The sequence below is a fragment of the Lepus europaeus genome, chromosome 17 (genome assembly GCF_033115175.1).
Source record: "Lepus europaeus isolate LE1 chromosome 17, mLepTim1.pri, whole genome shotgun sequence".
In the NCBI taxonomy this organism is placed as follows: Eukaryota; Metazoa; Chordata; class Mammalia; order Lagomorpha; family Leporidae; genus Lepus; species Lepus europaeus.
In genome coordinates this window covers 36,692,606-36,716,040 of record NC_084843.1, presented here as the reverse complement: position 1 = coordinate 36,716,040, position 23,435 = coordinate 36,692,606, and the positions used below count along the sequence as shown (strand labels likewise).

Genomic DNA, 23,435 nt, shown 5'->3' with positions numbered 1-23,435 from the left:
GGGTTCCCTAGTAGTCAGGTGAACTTTCATTTTAAGTAAGACAAAAAAAATTTTCATCACTTCATTCCTCCTCAAAACTCTATTTTCTCATCTCTTTGAGGCATTCTCTCAAACATAAGTAGAAAAACACATCATAACAGACAACAGGAAATTATTTTAAAATGACTGTGTAACAGCAAAGAACAGTAGTTTGAGATTTTAAAAAGCAAAGCAAAAAACACCCCCTAAATTAGTTCAATTTATAAGCTTCTGTGATCTGATCATGCTGCTTTAGATATTCTTCAGTGTGCTCTGAAGAAAGCAGATCAATTGAAGCCCAGTGTGTGGCACAGAAGGTTAAACCTCCGTATGCAGCACTAGCACTGGGTGCCAGTACGAGTACTGGTTACATCACTTCTGATTCACCTCCCTGCTAATGAGCCTGGGAAAGCAGCAGAAGATGGCCCAAGTCCTTGCACCCTGGTACCCACATGGGAGACCTGGAAGAAGTTTCTGGCTCCTGGCTTCAGCCTGGTCCAGCCTTAGCCATTGCAGCCATTGGGGGAGTGAACCAGTGGATGGAAAACCTCTATGTCTCTCCCTTCCTCTCTGTAATTACGTCTTCCAAATAAATAAAATAAAATAAATCTTTTAAAAAGGAGACCAGGAGAAGCACCTGGCTCCTGCCTTCAGGTCAGCGCAGTGCACCGGCTGCAGAGCGCCGGCCACGGTCGCCATTGGATGAACCAACGGCAGGGGGAGGACCTTTCTCTCTGTCTCTCTCACTGTCCACTCTGCCTGTCAAAAATTAAAAAAAAAAAAAGGCTCTATTTGACTTATCTGTACTCATATTATTTTTATCATAGGAGAGAAGGTTGGATATATCTCAAAATTCCCCACAAATATCTTCAACACGGACACACTGCAAATGCAAACATTACTGAAAACCTGTTAAAGCTAGATGAAAACTCAAGTGTCATCATTTCCTGAACTTCCTATTCTATCATCTCTCCTATTATCCCTTTTCATCCTCTGAATCAACAGATTAAGGTATTTTCTTACTGAGTACATCTATAAGATTAAACATCACTGTGAACATATTTTTATCATATTCACTTTAAGTACATCTTGAAGTTCTTCAGTGCTCATTAACATGATATCCTAATTTTGTTATATTTAGTTTATATTATTCAGGTAGACAATTTTGGAAAGTCAGCATGACTTAGGTTACTATTTTCCTTTTGTCTTTAGGCGGTTTTAAATTATTTATTTATTTAACAGTTTATTTATTTTTATCTGAAAGATAGAGATCTTCCATCTGGTGGTTTACTCTTCAAATTCACAACAGCCAGAGCCAGGCCAGGTCAGGCCAAAGACAGGAGATCAGTACACAGTCCATGTCTCCCACATGGGTGCCAGCAACCCTAGTACTGGAGCCATCATCTGCTACCTCCCAGGGTACACATTAGAAGGAAGCTAGAATCAGAAGCAGAGAGGATTCAAAGCCAGGCACTTCGATACAGCATGCACAGGGCCAAGCAGTGTCTTAATTGGTGCACAAAATACCTGCTCCTTTAGGTGATTTTTTTTTTAATGATAGAACATTTATCCTTCAACCACCACTACTTATTTATGGAAAATACAAAATTTTGACAACATGCATAAGAAAGCTTTTAACATTTAGCTGTAGTCTTGTTGGAAGGAAGTCACTATTGTATGGATGTGAAGATTTACCGTATTACTGAAGCCAGGCAACTGGCATACCGTGACTAACACAAAAAGATAAAAAGAAGCCAGCACTGTGGTACAGTGGGAAAATCCACCACCTGCGATGCCAGCATCCCATTTCAGCACCAGTTTTTGTCCTGGCTGCTCCATTTCTTTTTTCATTTTTTTTTTCTTTTTTTATTCCGGTTGCTCCATTTCTAATCTAGCTCCCTGCTAATGGCTTGGGAAAAGCAGCAGAATATGGCTCAAGTGCTTGGGCTCCTGCACCCACATGGGAGACCTGAATGAAGCTCCTGGTTCCTGGCTTCAGCTTGGCTCAGCCCTGGCCATTGTGGCCATTTGGGGAGTGAATCAATGGATGGAAGATACCTCTCTCTCTCTGCCTCTCCTCTCTCTGTGTAACTCTTTCAAATTAATAAATAAATCTTTTTTTAAAAATAGTAGAAAATAGGGGGCTGGTGCTGTGACATGGTGGGTAAAGCCACTGCCTATAGTGTCAGCATCCAATATGGGCACCAGTTCAAGACCCGGCAGCTCCACTTCCAATCAGCTATGGCCTGGGAAAGCAGTAAAAGATGGCCCAGGTCCTTGGGCTCCTGCACCTACGTGGGAGACCCAGAAGAAGCTCCTGGCTCCTTGCTTCTGATTGGCGCAGCTCCAGCCATTGTGGCCATCTGCAGAGTGAACCAGAGGATGGAAGACACCCCCCCCCCCGCCTCTGCTCTGCCTCTCTGTAACTCTGCCCTTCAAAATAAATAAATAAATCCTTTAAAAAATAGTAGAAATTATTTGAACATTTTATAGTGCCAGGGCTTTTACTTAATCTTCTTACTCATTCTATTAAGTCTTTTCTTTTAATGATGAGGACATTGGAGCTTGGAGCTTTAAAGAAGGTTTGGCCTGGTCCAGCCCTGGCCATTACAGCCAATTGGGGAGTGAACTAGCAGATGAAAGATCTCTCTCTTTTTCTCTCTCTCTCTTCCTCTTTCTCTCTGTAACTCTTTCAAATGAATAAAAAAAAAAACTTTATAAAAAATAAAATGCAAGTATCATAATTATGTCATAATAATCATCAGACACACAGTGCCATAAATCAAATTAAAAGTCTCCCAAGTAGAAAAGGAAAGAAGGAAATTCAAACACCCTAAACAGAGAACAATGACACAGTGATGTCTATGATCACAAGGAAGTATTCAATTCATAGGAAATCAACATGAGTGATATGATGAACTGGAAACTTTTAACCATATCAAGGCTGCATATTAAGTGTCTGACAACTTATTAGGATGTAATGTAAGCACAAGCCAGCAGGCTTTTATAGAGAGCCTCATATTTGCAAGTACAGTAAAGAAATCTATGCAGAGGTGGTTGGATATGCAATAAAAAAAGGTCATCATATCTGGTATAAGGTATTTACATTATCCTGTAGCAAGGTACACTTCTTGTACTATGCTAATGCTACTCTCAACACGACCAACATTCACAAAATTCTGCAAAGGTACTGTATAGAATATAATCTAGGATCTCTCGACAATCTTTTATCTCAAAAAGAAAAGAATAGGCCAAGATAAAATGGGTATATATAAAGAAAAGTAGCTAAATATTTTAGAATAGATAGGACAGGTCTATAGCTATGGATGGCAGAGAAGGAAGACATAGTCTCAGAAGATACAAAAAACACAAAACAGTCTGTGCAATATTGTTTTTTTAAAAATATCGTTCTCACTTTTAAATTAAATATGCTTTAAATTACCATATACCTAATCTTGTCACTGAAGAAACATGTGTTAACAGGGACTAAATATAACAATGAATAATGGATAAGATATTTTATCCTGCTTCTGAAAGTTTTAAAATTCAGCTTTTCTCAAAATATTTTTATTGTCTTCATATCTTACTAACTAGTCACTTTTCACTGGAAACTGAGAAAAGCAGGAAAAACTCATATGAGTGTGAAACAATGGTAAAATGAATTTCTGGAGTGGCTACAGAAAAATAAGTGTCAGGTGTTCAGAATCCGCCACACTATGTCAGGGCGCAGCGAGAAGCAGAAAGGATCAAGTTCCTCACAACTCTGGAAGACACTTGGGTCCATACAAGATGGACATCCCAGTGGCTAATTCTTCACAGTGTTCAGATATTTAGGCCCTAACCCAAGTACAGTGGATATTTCCACAGGTAATTTGTATTACAGGTTTTTAAAATATCATATGGTCATTAAAAAGTGTTCTAAAAAAAAGATCTGGAATTATGAATGTAACATCAATATCCATCCTGAATTTGCATGGGCTCTAAACATAGGAAGCCCCAATATTGCCCACCTTAGGATTTTCTGCCTTATTTTATTTAAACTAAAACATTTATATAGTTTAACATGTTTTCCTTGTATTTTAGCCTCAGAGGAAGCAAAGGGTCACTGCCTGCTTTATAATAGTGATACTTCCTGTACTAGAAAAGTGATTCTATTTTAGTAAAGTGGCTTCTATATGAAGTTTTCCGTAGTCTTTGGAGAGTGGTTTACTAAATCTCATACTTCTTTGCAGTATATCTGGACATTAATTAATTATTCAGGTAGAGCTGAGGATTCCAAATACACAAAGCCTACAAAACTTGGCTTCTGGTCTCATGCTATAACCTTGACCTCAGCCATCCAACACACACTTCTGCCAGAACTCAATCTTGATTACGGGTAGCCAAACACAAGTTTAAAAAAAATCAACTTTAAAATCATTCCATGGGCCAGCGCCGCGGCTCACTAGGCTAATCCTCCGCCTGCGGCGCTGGTACCCCGGATTCTAGTTCCAGTTGGGGAGCCAGATTCTGTCCTGGTTACTCCTCTTCCAGTCCAGCACTCTGCTGTGGCCCGGGAAGGCAGTGGAGGATGGCCCAAGTGCCTGGGCCCTGCACCCACATGGGAGACCAGGAGGAAGCACCTGGCTCCTGGCCATTTAAGGGGTGAACCAGCGGAAGGAAGACCTTTCTCTCTTTCTGTCTCTCCCTCTCTCACTGTCTAACTCTGCCTGTCAAAAATAAAATAAAATAAAATAAAAAAACATTCCACAATGCTTTACAGAAGCAAAATAAAAACAAACACAAACCAAAAAAAAAAAAAATCACAATTATTAAAAAGCTGATTTTTGCTTAAAACACCAAGCAAGGAATGGACATATGAATATTCCTAACCTGCAAAATGATTCCTCCACATTATATCAGCGAAACTCATTGGTGGGCCACTGGGAGGGTAGTGTTTACCTTTCAGAGGCTCATGATCAGTCCTTATCATATCCATTAAGGAGTTCTCCAACGAGTGCAAGTTAAAAGTGTCATAGGGCCTACTCCGGTCCTAAAAGTAAAAACACAGAATAAGATAATACATAAAATTACTTTAAAAAATTAACATTTTAACATTTGTGGACTGATGATATGAATGAATGCTACAGATAGCTCTATTAACAGTCATTCTTTTCATTAAGTCTAATAAATGTTTTCTAATTAATGAAATCACATTCTGCCCTGTAATATTTTATAATGTATATGTCCCACTACTTCACACTGACTTTCTCTCAAATGAACTAAAAAGGTAAATTCAAAATGAAGACTCAGGGTATAGGCATTTGGCCTAGCAATTAAGATGCCAGTCAAGACACTCACATCCATATTGGTGTGCCTGGGTTTGATACTCGCCTCTGGCTCCTGACTCCAGCTTTTTGCTAATGCAGATCCTGGGAGGCACAAGTGATAGCTCAGGTAACTGGATTCCCGTCATCCATGTAGGAGTCTTAGACTCAGTTCCCTCCTAGCCCTGGCCATCCAGTGCATTTGGGAAGTGAACCAGTAGATTGGAGCTCACTCTCATCTGTTTCACTGCCTCTCAAATATATAATTTTTTTTTTCAAAAAAAAAAAAAGAGTCAAGTGCATCAGCTTAACCCTCTGTCTGCTATCCAACCCTTGCCTTCACTGTCAAAGGAATACTTTTTGTCTCCCCAGAAGATATTAATAACAATAGTCTACAAACAACATATCTTTCCTGAAAAATCAAGAAGTAATCAAAATTTCAATGTCATTTTATTGAATATCTTTAATATTTATGGCCAATAAGTTCCACATATAATATACACTTTTCAAAAGCAAAAACATGTCCAAAGTGTTAAAATTCCCTTTTGAAAAGCACTCACGTGAAAAGTTCAACCCAAAGTACTGTTTTCATGTTAGATTCAAAAACACTTTAAAAACAGATAGCTAATACAAATTACATACAGAAAAAGAAAAAAAAAACATTGTTCCATCATATTTAAGTCACAGGAAACCATCACCTACAAACTTTCCTTTGTAGTCACAGCTCAAAGAGAAGGGCAGATCACAGCCTGAGATAATACTTTAGAAAGATCCAATCTGCTTTGTTTAAGAAAAGCATACATTTCCAGAGCCAAACCAAATCAAATGACAGTGATAAGAGATGATTGTCTGGGTTTTGAACAGTTTATCATCCTTGTCATTTACCCTCTCCTAAGGCCAACATTCTTCAGTTATATGTCTCTACCCTTCGACAAGAAGAGACATGGAATATTTTCTTTGGTTCTCCATTTTGGTCTCTATGTAATCCAAGGTCTTTTCTTTCACCTTTAAAGTATTCCTACGATCATTTGTTTTGCTTTGAGTTTACAGTATCAGTGGAAACTAATTCCCTAAGAAGTAAAGGTTTATTTCCAGAAATGCAGGCTTATCTGTTGCCATAAGAAGTATCATATTCTTTGTTCCAAATAAAAAGCCAGATGTAACAAAGCATGCTGATGAAGAGGCAAAATGAAAACCTATTTCTGGCATTGACAATCACAGAATGAATATTTAGGTGCCTTCCATCATATCCACATTTCTAACTTGAGCCCTGTGGACATGGGACTGTTTGAGAACAGGCTGACAAGGTAAGAGAACTGTCAGAAAAGACTCTTCCCAGCCAGCATAATTTTTTTTTTTCATTTAATCCTTGGTATAATCTTTCAAGTTTGTTAACAACATACCCATTTTACACATGAGGAAGATGAGGTTCAGAGAATATTAAAACCCAGATCAGACTTCAAAGCCAATACCCAAGAAGCATAAAAATCCATTTTGGGGACAGCATTGTGGCATGGTAGGATGCAACAGTGGCATCCCATGTGGGTGCCAGTTCAAGTCCCAGCTGCTCCACTTCCTATCCAGCTCCCTGTTGATGCATCTGGGAAAGTAGTAGCAGATAGCCCAAGTGCTTGGGCCCCTGCACCCATGTTCGAGAACCAGAAGGTCCCGGCTCCTGGCTTCCTCCTGGCCCAGGCTTAATAATTGGTGTCATTTGGAGAGTGAACCTGTTTAAAGAGTTGATCCAATCCGTATGTGGTAGTAAATGGTAACTCTTATACAAGTACAGTAATCTACCTAACTACTAATTATACAACCTTCTGACTAGATAGTACTAAGTTCTTGTCACAAATATATATCGGAGATTAGATGAGCAAATGTCAGAAAAATTGGTGAGGGTGTTGGATGGGGGGAATTCACCTGCCTAAATTTAAGTGGTTTTCAAACCTGTCAAAATCACATGTAGAACTGGTTCAAACATCCATGGGCTCCAGCTCAAATCCACCTACACAAAATTCAAAAAATAAATGTCCAAAGCGACTCTTATGATTGGCTGAGCACTACTAAGCTGGATGATTATTTAAGTTTTTACACCTCATTCTGTTGAGTTAAATTGGCAAGGAAGGCAATAAATAAGCCTGGCCACTTTGCAGAGCGTCAGCTTTGCAGTTTTCTGTCTGACTGCAGTATAAAGAGGCATTTGGTACTGTGGTTCTTAAAAACCCAAACTTAATGTGCTGTACATTGCTATTTAATGCTATAATTAGTAATCCAATGGTAGTTTTTTCACTTTATGTTGCTATATGGGCAAAATGTTGAAATCTTTACCTAATATATACTAAACTGATCTTCTGTATATAAAGAGAATTGAAAATGAATCTTTACATGAATGGAAGGGGAAAGGGAGCGGGAAAGGGGAGGGTTGAGGGCGGGAGGGAAGTTATGGGAGGGGGGAAGCCATTGTAACCCATAAGCTATACTTTGGAAATTTATATTCATTAAATAAAAGTTTAATTAAAAAAAAAAAAAAACCAAACTTTGACAGGGCTGGCATTGTGGCATAGTGAACAGAGCTGTTGCCTGCAACGCCAGCATTGCTTACAGGTGCCAGTTTATGTCTCGGCTCTTTGAAATCAAAATTTGATTTCAGGGGCTGGCACTTGGGTACAGCAGGTTAAGATACCGCCTGCAATGCTCATATGGGCATCTGTTTGAGTCCTGGCTGCTCCACTTGTGATCCAGCTCCCTGCTGATGGCCTGGGAAAGCAGTAGAAGATGGATCAAGTGATTGGGCCCCTGCAACCGCATGGGAGACCCAGAAGAAGCTCCTGGCTCCTGGCTTCGGATTGGCTTAGCTCTGGCTATTGCAGTTCACTCCCTGGGGATTGAACCAGGGATAGAAGATCTCTTTGTCTCTCCCTCTCTCCATAACTATGCCTCTGAAATAAATAAATAAATAAATCTGAAAAAAAAAAAAACAATAATGCATCCCATTATTGATTCTTTGAAGATAATAAATGACAGATGTCATCAGTTGTATACAGTAACAACACACCCTTACTGCCTAAGTCCTGTTCTCTTCCTCCAGCCTGACTTAAAATTAATAAATTTATCAAGTATCAAATATGTGACTGGTACTGTTCTAACATGCCATATGTAACCTTGCAACTCTGAAATAGGTGACTTTCATACCCATTTTATAAATTAAGCAATTGGGTTCAGAGAGATTAAGTAAGTGCTTCAAGGATATGGGACCAGTAAGGCATGGAGCCAGGGCTTAAACCCAGTCCAATCCAGACCACGCTTTTAAAAGCACTCACTGTAGTGCTTCCTTGACTTCCTGCTAATCCATCCAACCTTAAATCTTTTTTTTTTTTTTTTAGATTTGTGTATTTTATTTGAAAGGCAGAGTTACAGAGAGGCAGAGGGAGAGAGAGAGAGAGAGATTTCTTCCATTTGCTGGTTCACTCCCCAAATGACCACAATGGTCAGAGCTGCACTGATCTGAAGCCAAGAGCCAGGAGCTTCTTCTGGGTCTCCCATGTGGGTGCAGGGGCCCAAGGGCTTGGGCCATCTTCTACTGCTTTCCCAGGCCATAGCAGAGAGCTGGATTGGAAGTGGAGCAGCCGAGACTCAAACCAGCACCCATATGGGATGCTGGCACTGCAGGTGGCAGCTTTACCCACTATGCCACAGCGTCAGCCCCTCAACCTTAAATCTTTATTACAAACACATCTCTTTAACCTAATCTTGCCATAAGCCTGACAGAGGTCTCTTTAACCCCACCCTACCACACAGCCCTTGGTCAATTATCCTCATTCAACTAACAACTAGTTAGCCTAAAAAAGCTGTTGATCTAACCCCACAACACAGCTCTGAGTCTGCCTCTATCAGTCCTTCCCCATTTATCTGCCCTTTTCTTGGAAGAGGAATTCAGGATCCATTCCTCTCTCAGGCTCATACCCAGACTTTCTTCTCATGGAAATACAAAGTAGAAGGCTTCAAGTGCCAACAGCATCTGAGGAAAAAAGTAGCTCTGGAATCAAACACTAAAATTAACCATGCCACCTATGTGCTACACACTGCGCTCATTTACAGCCATGATCTCGACCCTCAGCACAACCCTCCAGAGCAGGGATTATCTCCATTTCAGAGAGGGGAAGAAAACTTGGGCTCAGAAATGTTACACAGCTGCTCAAAGTCACAGAACTGGTCAGAAATCAGGATGTATCTCTGACTCTCAAGTCCCTGCCAGTAATGTTCTAGTGCTTCTACTTTAATTAGTTACAGTGTGCTCCTTAAACAAGGAGGGCTTGGTTGGGAAGAATGGGAAGAAAACAACCAAAAATCAAAAAGTGAACAGATGCTTCAAAAGGCTAGGAAATGATAAATATAGTCATAGGATAATACAGCCAAACCAGAGGAGGAATTCCTGGGGGGTGGTATTGTAGCACAGTGGGTTAGTCTGCCACTTGTGACACTGGTATCTCATATCAGAATGCTCTACTTCCGAACCAGTTCCTAGCTCCTGGCTCCTGCCAGCTCCAGCCCCAGCTGTTGAGGCCATTTGGGGACTGAATGAGCAGATGGAAGACCTCTATCTCTCCCTCTTTCAGTAACTCCACCTTTCAAAAATCTTTGTTTTTAAAAATTCAGTATACAGGCAGGTTGAATAGGTTATATGCAAATACTATGCCATTTTATATACAGGACTTATGTATCAGTGGATTTTGGTGTCCTGTATGTTAGTATTCTGGGGAGGTGGGAGTCCTGGAACAAATTCAGGGGGATGACTATTAATATGTACCCACCAAAAATACGCACTGGCTTATGTTATTTTTCCCTAAATGTAAAATAGTGCATACTGTTCTGTAATTGGCCTCTTTTAATCAGAACCGTGCTTTTGAGATAGGCCCCTAATAATACACATGCTCTTGCTCACTTTCCCAACCATATACATATCCTACCTACAAAGTACATGCATATTAACTATATCAAAATAAGCAAATAATCATCCCCAGATACATTCTATAAAATGATTGTTCATTCTGAAATTTCTTTACCATCACATCACATCTTCTCTAAACTTCTGTTTTGGCCTTTTAACATCATCTCTTCCATGCTTTGTTTACTTTGGCATAATGGTTACCTGTCCCTGGTTTCCATGAAAGACATCACTAATAATGAAACACAAGTATTTAGGGAAGTTGCCAGCCCTGAGTAAAAACCAAACAGGTAATATACATCCAAAAGCTCAACATGGAGTAATTTCTCTTTACTTATTTATTTATTTGACAGGTAGAGTTATAGACAGTGAGAGAGAGACACAGAGACAAAGGTCTTCCTTCCGTTGGTTCACTCCTCAAATGGCCACCATGGCCAGTGCTGCACTAATCCGAAGCCAGGAGCCAGGTGCTTCTTCCTGGCCTCCCATGCGGGTGCAAGACCCAAGTACTTGGGCCATCCTCCACTGCCCTCCTAGGCCACAGCAGAGAGCTGGACCGGAAGAGGAGCGACCAGGACTAGAACCTGGCACCCATATGGGATGCTGGCGTTGCAGGCGGAGGATTAACCAAGTAAGCCACGGCGCCGGCCCCAACATGGAGTAATTTCAAGCACAGAATCTGCTTAAGAATATGATAAATAACAAACAGGATGGTTAATAATATTAGATGGAGGCAACAATTAGATAAGCTGAAAAAGAAAATTTCTATGTACTGGGGCATTTGGCCTAGGGGTTATGACACAAGTTGGGATGCTCGTATCCCATTTTGCTATGCCTGGGTTCAATTCCTGACTCTGCTCCTGATTCCAGTTTCCGGCTAATGCGTACCCTGGGAAGGTAGCATGTGATGGAACAAGGACTTGAGTTCCTGCCACAGGTCCTACAAGACCCAGACTGAGTTTCTGGCTCCCATCTGGCCCAGCCCTAGCTGTTGCAGTCAATTTGGACCTGAGCTAGGATATGGGATTTTTTTTTTTTTTTTTTTGGACAGGCAGAGTGGATAGTGAGAGAGAGAGAGACAGAGAGAAAGGTCTTCCTTTTTGCCGTTGGTTCACCCTCCAATGGCCGCTGTGTCCAGCACCTCGCGCTGATCCGAAGCCAGGAGCCAGGTGCTTCTCCTGGTGTCCCACGCGGGTGCAGGGCCCAAGCACTTGGGCCATCCTCCACTGCCTTCCCGGGCCATAGCAGAGAGCTGGCCTGGAAGAGGGGCAACCGGGACAGAATCCGGCACCCCAACCGGGACTAGAACCCTGTGTGCTGGCGCCACAGGCGGAGGATTAGCCTGTTAAGCCACGGCACCAGCCTGGGAATTATTTCTCTTTCTCTGGCCCCCACCCTCACCCTGTCTCTCTGCCTCTCAAATAAATAAAATAACTGCTATAAAATACATGCTTCTAAACCAATTGCTTCTGTTACTTGCCATGACCCATCAACGTATGAGGTTCCTATATCAAATTGAACTTACTGTAGAAGTGAGTAGCCTGATACACATTTACCCTAAGATTAAAATCTCTCCCAAATAAAGTAAAACCTAACCTCATTAATCTGAAGGGAGGGGCCGGGAACTGTGGCTTAGCCAGTAAAGCCACCACCTGCAGTGTCGGCATCCCATATAGGCGCCAGTTCAAGTTCCGGCTGCTCTACTTCCAATCCAGCTCTCTGCTATGGCCTGGGAAAGTAGTAGAAGATGGCCCAAGTTCTTGGGCCCCCGCACCCAAGTGGAAGACCCAGAAGAAGCTCCTGGCTCCTGGCTTTGGATTGGCTCTGCTCTGGTTGCTGCAGCCACTTGGGGAGTGAACCAGCAGATGGAAGACCTCTCTCTCTCTCTCTGCCTCTCTATAACTCTGCTTTTCAAATAAATAAATAAATCTTTTTAAAAGAATCTGAAGGGAAGTGGAATAAAGATTTTCAAATGTATACTTTTATTTCCTCCTCTGTGAGCATCAAGCCCTTCAGTCAATGGTATCTTTTAACCATCCCAAATGAGACTATTACATTTGCATCTCTCTAGAAAAGGTGACTCTATACTCTCAATGTGTATAGATTGACAACTTAATACTACTTACATCTAACCTAAAGAACTTCAAAAACTGAAACTTTTCTTCCTCCTTTGGAGAGGTTACAAAAAACAAACAAAACCAAGAGGCTGGTTTTATCTGTTTCCAAGAGGTACTCAAAAATTAAATGAGCATGACTTAACTTAAAGCACCCTTCTGCTGATTCTTTCTGCTCCAAACCCAATCTTCCTTCATTGTTCTCATTGGTTTTGGCCAGACAGGTCAGAACAGTGGCTGAGGATATCAGAAATAGGGAAATATGGCTTTTAGAATCACTTTATCCACCTGAAATGACCCTACATATTGAGGCCAGATCCAGCAGACTAAATGCTAGAGGGGTCAACAGAAAGTATAAATGTCTACTGTTGCCACTGCTGTCATAAACAGTTCATAGTTAAACATACAATGTATTTTATTTTTTAAAAAATTTTAAGATTTATTTATTTGAAAGGCAGAGTTACAGAGAAACGGACACACACACATACAGATCTTCCATCCACTAGTTCACTCCCCAAACAGCCACAACAGCCATGGATGGCCCAGGCTGAAGCCAGGAGCCAGGAGATTCTTCCTGGTCTCCTACATAGGTGACAGGCACCCAAGCACTTGAGCCATCTTCTGCTGCTTTCCACCCAGGCACATTAGCAGGTAGCTGAATCCAAAGCGGATCAGCTGGGACTCAAACCGGTGCCCATATGTGGGCAGGTTTTACCTGCAACACCACAATGCCGGACCCTATAATTCATTTTAAACTTCAAAAATTTTTATTTTCATTTTATTTGAAAGGCAGAGAGAAAGAGAGAGAGAGAGAGAGAGAGAGAGAGAGAGAGAGATAGGGAAATCTTCCATCCACTAGTTCACCCCCCAAATGCCTGCAACTCAATCTGATTCTCCCACATGGACGGCAGAGACCCAAATACCTGAGCCATCACTTGTTGCCTCCTCAGCTGGCCTAGTAGGAAAATGAAAGCAGAGTTGGTACTCAAATCCAGGCACTCTGACACGGGATGTGGACATCTCAAGAGGCATCTTAACCACTGCATCAAATGTCCACGCCCATATGCCTTTTTAAAAGGTATGATTATAAGGTTCAGTAGTACACTAGATAAAAGGCAGAAATGTACTAGACCTAAGAAGGATAAAGGAATTAAAAAACAGAAACTATAATGCATAGCAGGCAAGTTTCAAAAACTAAAAAAATTAAATTAGTTCCTTTCCATAGTTATTGTACACAAGAGACTTTTTAAAGTGATTATCTGGGGGCCAGCATTGTGACGCAGTGGGTTAAGCCACTGCCTGCAATGCCAGCATCCCATATGAACACTGGTTCAAGTCCTGGCTGCTCTACTTCTGATCCAGTTCTCTGCTAATGTGCCTGGGAAAGCAGCAGAAAATGGCCCGAGTATTTGGGCCTCTGCTACCACTGTGTGGGACCCAGATGAAGTTCCTGGCTTCGGCTGGCCTAGTCTCAGCTATCACAGCCATTTGGCAAGTGAACAGTGGATGAAAGAGCGCTCTCTCTCCTCTCTCATTTCTCTCTTCTTTCTCTCTCAATCCCTCCTTTCCTCCCTCCCTCTCTGGCTTTCAAATAAATAAATCGTTTTTAAAAAGTAGAGTGATTAGCTGATGCTTCCCTAAATCAATGGGCTGCCAGCAGAATATTACCTAAAATGGCTTATTAGGCATTGATGTATTAGGTATAATAACATAGGAAGAGCTTGACCACTGCTATGAAAACACTGCTATACCACAATGCTGAACTCTATAATTAATTTTAAACTTCAAAAAATTTTATTTTTGTTTTATTTGAAAGGCAGAGAGAGAGAGAGAGTTCTTCCATCCACTGGTTCACCCCAAAAATGCCTACATTTTGGAATATTGGGCAAAAATACATGTAGCTCCCTGTATTCTCTTCTTTTTACTGATTATAAACGTCAAAATTCTTCCACAACTTTGACCACTTCTAACTATAGATACTCCTTCCTCACCTCAATATTCTGACTCCAGGTAATTAGCACTAACAGTATACTACAATTACTTCTTTGCATGCCTGTCACCCTCAAAAACCTCTAAGTCCCATGGGAGCAGAGACAGGTCTTCTCTGTAATCCCATCACCTGGCAGAAGGCACAGGTGGCACGGAAGACATTGATTCAGTAAATATCTGCTTCCCCTTTAAATTGTCCTGCTGACTTCATCTTACAAGATTTTCGCTTAAAACTGACAAAGAACTACACACATTAGAATGGCTAAAAAATAAATAAAACCCTTGATAATTCCAAATGCTGATAAGGATGTGGAATAGTCAGAACTTTCATACATTGCTGGTGGAAATGAAAAATGGTACAACCACTTTGGAAAAACAGTGGAGCAATTTCTTACAAAGTACTTCAAAAATGGGAAAATGGAATTAAAAGACAAAATATTAATACCAAAATAAACTTAAAAATCCATGGATATTTTTAAATAACACACAATACCCATGGACTTTTAGAAAACTCCCATATGTATGGATTTTGAAATTCTGTTGCACCAAAATAAACTTGTTTCCTAATTCCATTTTCCATGAACTTTTTGAAATACCCTCATACATTTAACCAAACAACACAGCAGACTCACTCCTAAGTATTTATCCAAGATAAATTAAAAAAAAGAAAAAAAAAAAAAACTTGTCTACATGAAAGCTTGTATAGGAAAAATATAAAAAAATAAAAAAAAATTAAACTGGGGCCAGTGAAGTTGTGGTACAATGGGTAAAGCAGCCACCAGCAATACCAGTGTCCCATAACAGTGACAGTTCAAGTCCCAGCCACTCCACTTCCAAACCAGCTCCCTGCAAATGGCCTGGGGAAAGCAGCAGAAGATGACCGAAGTCCTTGGGTCCCTGTCAACTACATGGGAGACCTGGAAGAAGCTCCTGAATCCTGGATTAGGACTAACCCACCCCGAGCCATATGGTTATCTGGGGAGTGAACCAGTTGACAGAAAACCTGTTTCTCCTTCTCTATAACTCTGATTTTCAAATAAACAAATAAATAAAATCGTTTTTAAAAATAAAAAACTGTAGGCCGGCGCCGCGGCTCACCAGGCTAATCCTCCGCCTTGCGGCGCCGGCACACCGGGTTCTAGTCCCGGTCGGGGCACCGATCCTGTCCCAGTTGCCCCTCTTCCAGGCCAGCTCTCTGCTGTGGCCAGGGAGTGCAGTGGAGGATGGCCCAAGTGCTTGGGTCCTGCACCCCATGGGAGACCAGGAGAAGCACCTGGCTCCTGCCATCGGATTGGCGCGGTGCGCCGGCCGCAGCGCGCCAACCGCGGCGGCCATTGGAGGGTGAACCAACGGCAAAGGAAGACCTTTCTCTCTGTCTCTCTCTCTCTCACTGTCCACTCTGCCTGTCAAAAAAAAAAAAAAAAAAGAAAAAAAGAAAAAACTGTATATAGATGTTTATAACAACCTTATAAGGCAACTTTATTCATAGTTTCCAAAATTGTAAACTACCCAAATGCCCATCAACTAATGAATGGAAAAAACAAATTGTGGTACATTCATGCAATGGAATATTATTTAGCAATAAAAATAAATGAAGTACTGATACATGATATAACATGGATGAAACTCAACATTAGGATAAATGAAAAAAGCTGGTCACTGGAGCTGGCATTGTGGCACAGCAGGTAATCTCCACCTGAGGTGCCAGCATCCTGAATGGGCACTGGTTTGAGTCCCAGCTGCTCCACTTTCAATCCAGGTCCTTGCTAATGTGCCTGGGAATGCAGCTGAAGATGGCCCAAGTGCTCGGTCCCTGCACTCACATGGAAGATCCAGAAGTTGTTCCTGGTTCCTGGTTTTAGATTGGCCCAGATCCAGCCATTGTGGCCATTTGAGGAATGAACCAGTGGATGAAGATCTCTCTCTCTCTCTCTCTCTCTCTTTCTCTCTCTCTGTCTCTCTCTGTCTCTGTCTCTCCCTCTCTCTGTAACTCTGCCTTTTAAATAAATAAATAAATCTTGAAAGCAAGCAAGTAAGCAAGCAAGCTGGTCACAAAGGATCACGTATTGAACGAGTTCAATTATATGAATTATCTAAAATAAAAAAATAATTTGTAGAAATAGAAAGTAGACTGGTCATTGCCTACACTCAGCATTAAAATTAGATACAAGGCCAGCACCGAGGCTCACTAGGCTAATCCTCCACCTGTGGCGCCGGCACCCCAGGTTCTAGTCCCGGTTGGGGCGCCAGATTCTGTCCCGGTTGCTCCTCTTCCAATCCAGCTCTCTGCTGTGGCCCAGGAGTACAGTGGAGGATGGCCCAAGTCTTTGGGCCCTGCACCCACATGGGAGACCAGGAGGAAGCTCCTGGTTTCAGACTGGCACAGTGCTGGCTGTGGCAGCCATTTCAGGAGTGAACCAACGGAAGGAAGACCTTTCTCTCTGTCTCTCTCTGTCTATAACTCTACCTGTCAAATAAATAAATAAATAAATAAATACATTAAAAAAAAAAAAGAACTGTGATACTACTTGCAAATCACCTACTTCATTTTTTTTAAAAGACTTATTGATTTATTTATGTGAAAGGCAGAGTTACAGAGAGGAGGAGGAGGAGGAGGAGGAGGAGAGAGAGAGAGAGAGAGAGAGAGAGAAACCTTCCATCTGCTGGTTAGAGAGAGAGAAACCTTCCATGCTGGTTCACACCCCAAATGGCTGCAATGGCTGGGAATGGACCAGGCTAAAGCTAGAAGTCCAGAACTCCATCGAAGTCTGCCATGTGGGTGCAGAGGCGCAAGTACTTGAGCCATCCTCTGCTGCTTTCCCAAGTGGAACAGCAGGGAGTTGATAGGAAGTAGAGCAGCCAGGACTGAACCATCGCCCATATGGGATTCCAGGTTCAAAAGGAAGACTTAACCCACAGCACCACAATAATGCCAGCTGTGCAAATCATCTACTTCAGATTTAAGACATAAGATCAAATAACTTGAGGCTGGCATTGTTGCACAGTTACCTCAGCTGCTGCCTGTGATACTGGCATCCCATATGAGCACCAATTCAAGTCCCAGTTTCTCTACTTCCAATCCAGCTCTGATTCAGCTCCCTGCTAATGCACCTGGGAAAGCAGAAGATGGCCCAAGTGCTTGGGCCCCATCACCTACCTGGAGGCCCAGATGAAGTTCCAGGCTCCTGGCTTCAGCTTATTCCAACCCTGGCCATTGTGGCCATTCTGAGAGTGAACCAGCAGATGCAACATCTCTCCCTGTCTGTAACTCTGCCTTTCAAATAAATGAATAAATCTTTACGAACATACACACACACACACACACACACCTCCGAATTACTTTTCTGAGCTGTCACTCAAGGAAGGCAACAGAGCTTGATTTGAGCTGTTCCATTTACAAGCAATTCAAGGACCTAGAAAATTAAACCTAAGGCAGACAGCAATAAAACTCAAAGAGCAATCCTACTGAAAGTCAAATAACTAATGACAAGTGTCCTCACAGCACTTATATTTCTAGGATATCTTTAATGCTCCTCCAAGAACCTTTAAGCAGCTATTAACCATGCTACCTACAAACAACATCTTTTCATGTCTCCCATTGCTTCTGATGAGTTTCACTCCAGAGGGTTGTAGTGACGTGCTGTGTCCTTCAGACAACCAACTCATTCAATTTATGACCAGAGCACATCTTAACAATGATGTGTTTCAGCAGTTCCAGTACCAGCCTGGAAGCATCACTGGACTATCATGGCCATATAAGATACCAGTAAGTCTGCCCAGCTGTGCTGTATTTCAATGGTTGTTTGACCTGTGTGGTTGGGTGAGGAGATATGCAGCAGAATTCGCAGATTCACCAGAATCTGACAGGGGCCGCGACGTGAACGCTTCTGCTGTGGCCCCCTGTTTCCTCTCCAACTCTTGAATTTAGGAACTGAGTAGCTGCTTTGATGCATACGTAACAACTGTATTACTCTGGGCAAGAAGCCTTCTATGATTCTTCTCTTTCAGAAGCAATGGATGTACAGAGATTAAGAGTTAAGAACAAGAGCTCTTCACTGTTACCACCCAGGCCACCACTGGAGAGGTCACCAATATACATATGTGCACATTTTAAAGAATGGAACCTGGGAAGTACCAGTAAAATTTATTCCAAGTTGATGGACTCAGACGAGAGAACCAGGAGTATATAAACTAGTTCTCAGTTTCCAAATCCCTCTCTTTTGGCAGAAAGAGAAAGACAAAACATTAAAAGAAAAAAAATCCTTGCATCTCAAGTTTATTGTATAGGTCTAATTCCAAAGAAAAATGAGACTTAAGCAGATATGAATAATAAAAATGAATTAAGTGACCCAACCCAAATATATAATAGGATAGTATATTCAAAGGCCAAAATTGTTTAAACCATTTTTAAAACTTATATATTTTTTCATTTCAACATACTTACTCTCTGTTTTCACACCAAACCCATCCCTGACATAAAATAATGTTGGGTTATTTTTTTCAGATGTTTATTTCTACTTAGGGAGAGTGACAGACACACACACACACACACAGACACAGAAAAATCAATCTTCCATCCACCGGCTCATTTCCCAAATGCCCATGACGATCAGGGCTAAATCAGGAGTTGGAATTCCATCTGGGTCTCCCACATGTGTGACAGAGACCCAAGGACTTGAGCCATCATCTGCTGTCTCCCAGAATGCATTAGCAGGAAGCTAGACCAAAACAGGAGTAGCTGGTTCTCAAATGGGCACTATGAAATGGGATGTGGGTGTCTCAAGTGATACCTTAACATGCTGAATCACAATATCCAATCTGATGTTGGGTTATTTTCTTCTTTAAACAGTATTAATCTGCCTCCAGTGAGAGAGAAATGGAATATATATACATATATATGGATATACAATGGATATATATATCCCTTTGTTTATATATATCTATATATAGATATATACTGTTTTTTGTTTTTTTGTTTAAATTTTTTTTTTTTTGACAGGCAGAGTGGACAGTGAGAGAGAGAGACAGAGAGAAACGTCTTCCTTTGCCCTTGGTTCACCCTCCAATGGCCGCCGCGGCCAGTGCGCTGCGGCCGGCACACTGCGCTGATCTGAAGGCAGGAACCAGGAGCTTATCCTGGTCTCCCATGGGATGCAGGGCCCAAGGACTTGGGCCATCCTCCACTGCACTCCCTGGCCACAGCAGAGAGCTGGCCTGGAAGAGGGGCAACCGGGAAAGAATCCGGTGCCCCGACCGGGACTAGAACCCGGTGTGCCGGCGCCACAAGGCGGAGGATTAGCCTACTGAACCGTGGCGCCAGATATATACTGTTTTTTGTAACAAGTCTGTACAACTGATTGAGTCATAGCTACCATATAATGGATGATTAATATAAGTCAGACCCTGTGCTGAGTACTTCGCTTGGATTAGCTCATCAAATTTTTACAGGTGTCCTATGAGGTAGACACTATAATCTGTTACAGATGAAGGAGCTAATTATCAAAATCAGTTCTTCATACACATCCGATATTCCTGAAGAAGGCTAACCACACACAAGTTATTTGTTATGCAAGCATTCCATGAAGAAAATATTTGTAAGTCCGTAACCTTACCTTCCACTTAAATGTTACCCCATTTAAACGATGAACACCCCAAATAATCTAAAATGCAAAGAATCTAAATTTATTAAAATGTTTGGTATCTGGAAAGTTAAAAAATTAGTAAAGCCTGTGTCATTTTGGTATGATACTTAAAGGTACATTAGAGCCCATAAAGTAAAATGCAGTAAGTTTAAGAGAGGTTCAGTCACAATTTCCAAAATTTCTGCATCATAGAACATTTTTTAAAAGAACAGCTGTCATGGCCTGGGAAAGCAGTAGAAGAAGGCCCAAGTCTTTGGGCCCCTGCAACCTTGTGGAGACCTGCAAGAAGCTCCTGGCTCTTGCCTTCGGATCAGCACAGCTTCGGCCATTGCAGCCATCTGAGGAGTGAACCAGTAGATGGAAGACCTCTCTCTCTGTCTCGACCTCTCTCTGTAACTCTGTCTTTCAAATAAATAAAATAAATCCTTTTTTTTTTTAAAGAACAGCTGTCTTTATTACTTTCAAATGTTAGTACAATTATTACTTTCAAATGTTAGTATTAACAAAATTTTGCCAAGTGTGCTGAGGACTGTTTTATGTTTTCTTAACTCATTCCACATATTTTACTGGGAAATTTGATAAAAACATTAAAGATAAAAAGATTAGTGAAGCACAGTTTCCAACCAAAAGAAGCCTTTGATCCTACTTACAGACAATTATTATACAATAAAGTAAATTCAAGAACAGAGCCATGTATGGGAGTGCAAACAGCAGTCCAAGTTTTCAGGAGGGACCAGTACTGTGGCTCAACAGGTTAAGCCACAGTCTGTGCCACCAGTATCCCATGTGAGTACCAGTTTGAGTCCTTGCTGCTCCACTTCCAATCCAGCTTCTTGATAATACTCCTGGGAAAGCAGCTGAAGATGGCCCAAGTAATTGGGCTCCTGCACCCATGTGGGAGACCCAGATGAAACTCCTGGCTCCTGGCTTTGGTCAGGCCAATGCAGCCATTTTGGGAGTGAAGCAGCAGATCAAAGCTCGCTCTCTCTCTCTCTGTCCCTCCTTCTGTCTCTGTAACTCTACCTTTCAAATAAATCAATCAATCTAAAAATAAATAAATAAATCTTTAAAAAAGACTCAAGAAAAGATTCTCTGAATGATGTACAGGCTATAAGTTATGAATATAAGAGGCAAAGGCTGTCAATTAAAAAGTTCATGGAACATACAAATTATGAAAAACTTAGATTTTAAATTTTTTGCACCAGAATAAACTTACCTTTTGATTGCATTTTCCATGAACTTTCTGAAGCCCTCCTGTAAATAAGAACTGTTTGTAAATACCAAGTTCTTTCTAAATAAAGAAATCTTACTAAATCTTTGAAAACTATTAAGGATGTAGCCTAGTAAACCCTTTTCCCACAACAGAATCAGTCTAATTTGTACACAAATAAACACAGATTCAAAATAATAGTCTACCACGAAGACTCTCAACTTAAGGATGTTTTTGGTGTGACCTTAAATCTTTTCCCTGGAATTTAACTTTGGAGACTTGGAGGGGAAAATTACCATTATCTGCTGAGTTAGATATTCACTCTTGAGCATACGCAGGCTATAAATAATCTCATTTCCTATTACTTCTTATTTATAGAATATGTTTACAGCTCATAAAACATTTTCATATACATCCTTACTCGTGAACCTCATTAAGGTGTTCTTTGGAGCCTTAGCATGCCCAATCCTAATTCATCATTTCCCAGTGCCTTTTTCCTCTTAATTAACCAACAAGAGGACCTCTCAGAATTACATAATAGCAGAACTGATCAATACTGGCTATGTGCTCTGTAAGTATTTCATGTTTTACCTTGTTTGTTGCATGTGAAAGCCTTTAAAGGTAAATACTATTATTATCCCCAGGTTATAAACATAAAAATCGGGGCCCTGTGCTGTGGTGCAGCAGGTAAAGCTACACCATCCCATATGGACGTTGGTTCTAGTCCGGGCTGCTCCACTTCCCATCCAGGTCTCTGCTATGGCCTATGGAAGGCAGTGGAAGACAGCCTGAGTCCTTGGACCCCTGCATCTGCGTGGGAGACCCAGAAGAAGCTCCAGGCTCCTGGCTTTGGTTTGGCGCAACTCCAGCTGTTGCAGTCAACTGGGGAGTGAACCAGTGGATGGAAGACCTCTCTTTCTCACTCTGCCTCTCCTCTCTCTGTGTAACTCTTTCAAATAAATAAATAAATCTTAAAAAAAAAAAAAAGCCATAAAAACTAACGCAAAAAGCACACAGCAAGTGACTGAGCCATGATTGAGACATAGGCAATTGAGAGTCTTGAACCATTCTGCCTTCTGCTCTTGCCATGTGGAAGACCTAGATAGAATTCCTGGTTCTTGGCTTGGGCCTGACCCAGACCTAGCTGTTGCAGTCATCTGGGGAGTGAAACCAGCAGAAGGAATATCTCTCTAGCTTTGTCTCTGTATCACTCTGTCTTTCAAATAAATAAATCTTTTTTTAAAAGTGAGAAATGAGATCCCAGGAAACAAGTTGCAAAACCATACTATGACTACTAATACAGACAAACTGTGCCAAATCCTGACATGGGATACAAACTGTCTAAGCTCAAACTGTTTTAAGCAACAGCACATTCAGATCCATATGTTCAAAATTAAGACTACACACTTTCACTGTCTAGTATGGTAGCCAACATCCACATCCAGTTGTTGAGCACTTAAAATGCTGCTAGAGAGCTTGGCGTTTGGTTAGCAGTGATGACATGGCTCGAGAGGCTCACATTCATGTCAGAATGTTTAGGTTCAAATACTGGTCCCACTCCGGACTCCATCTTCCTTCTAATGCAGACCATGGGAGGCTCAGTTAACAGTCACTCATGTGACAGACCTGCATTGAGTTTCCAGATACTGACTTCATCCTGGTCCAACCACGGGCAGTGGACAACTGGGGAATAACCTCGGAGATAGGAGCTCTCTCTGTTTCTCCCTGGGCCTCTCAATTAAAAAAAAAAAAAAAGTGTTCCCAGAATGAATTTAAATGTATCAAAAGTATAAAAGTCCAGTAAAAAAAAAAAATCTCAATTTTTACACTGAGCACATATTAAACAGATATTTTGGATGCAGCATGTTAAATAAAATAAAATAAATCATTAAAATTAATTTCACTTATTTCCTTTTACTTTTTGAATATGCTGCTTGAAAATTTAAAATTATCTATTAGCCTAATTCTTTGGGCAATGCCACTATAGACAAATAGATTTAACTGTAACTCTGCTTGAATTCCTAAAATCCAAATTTAACATCACTGACTATTCCAGTGGCCAGGGCCATTTACAAATTTAACTTATGCCTTCTGTTCTAAAGCCACTTTATGAATAACCCCAGGCTCCAAAATCTTATTCAAGTATATTAATTTCCTCACTCCTAAAACTCTGTCAAGGTGGTGTTTTCTCAGCAAGTTTAGTAAACTTAG

The 23,435-nt window shown here is 41.2% G+C and overlaps 1 protein-coding gene across 7 annotated transcripts in view; it reads right to left on the bottom strand.

The window, feature by feature from the left end:
- The window catches only part of CPEB3 (cytoplasmic polyadenylation element binding protein 3), a 225,152-nt gene that overhangs the window by 125,790 nt on the left and 75,927 nt on the right, over nucleotides 1–23,435 (bottom strand). For 5 of the 7 annotated variants that reach the window (XM_062214070.1, XM_062214071.1, XM_062214069.1 and 2 more), the window contains one exon: nucleotides 4,891–5,050. In XM_062214070.1, the coding sequence (XP_062070054.1) occupies nucleotides 4,891–5,050 (160 nt within the window). The remainder of the gene's footprint in view (nucleotides 1–4,890; nucleotides 5,051–23,435) is intronic. The other 2 variants (XM_062214068.1, XM_062214072.1) reach the window with 1 other exon arrangement.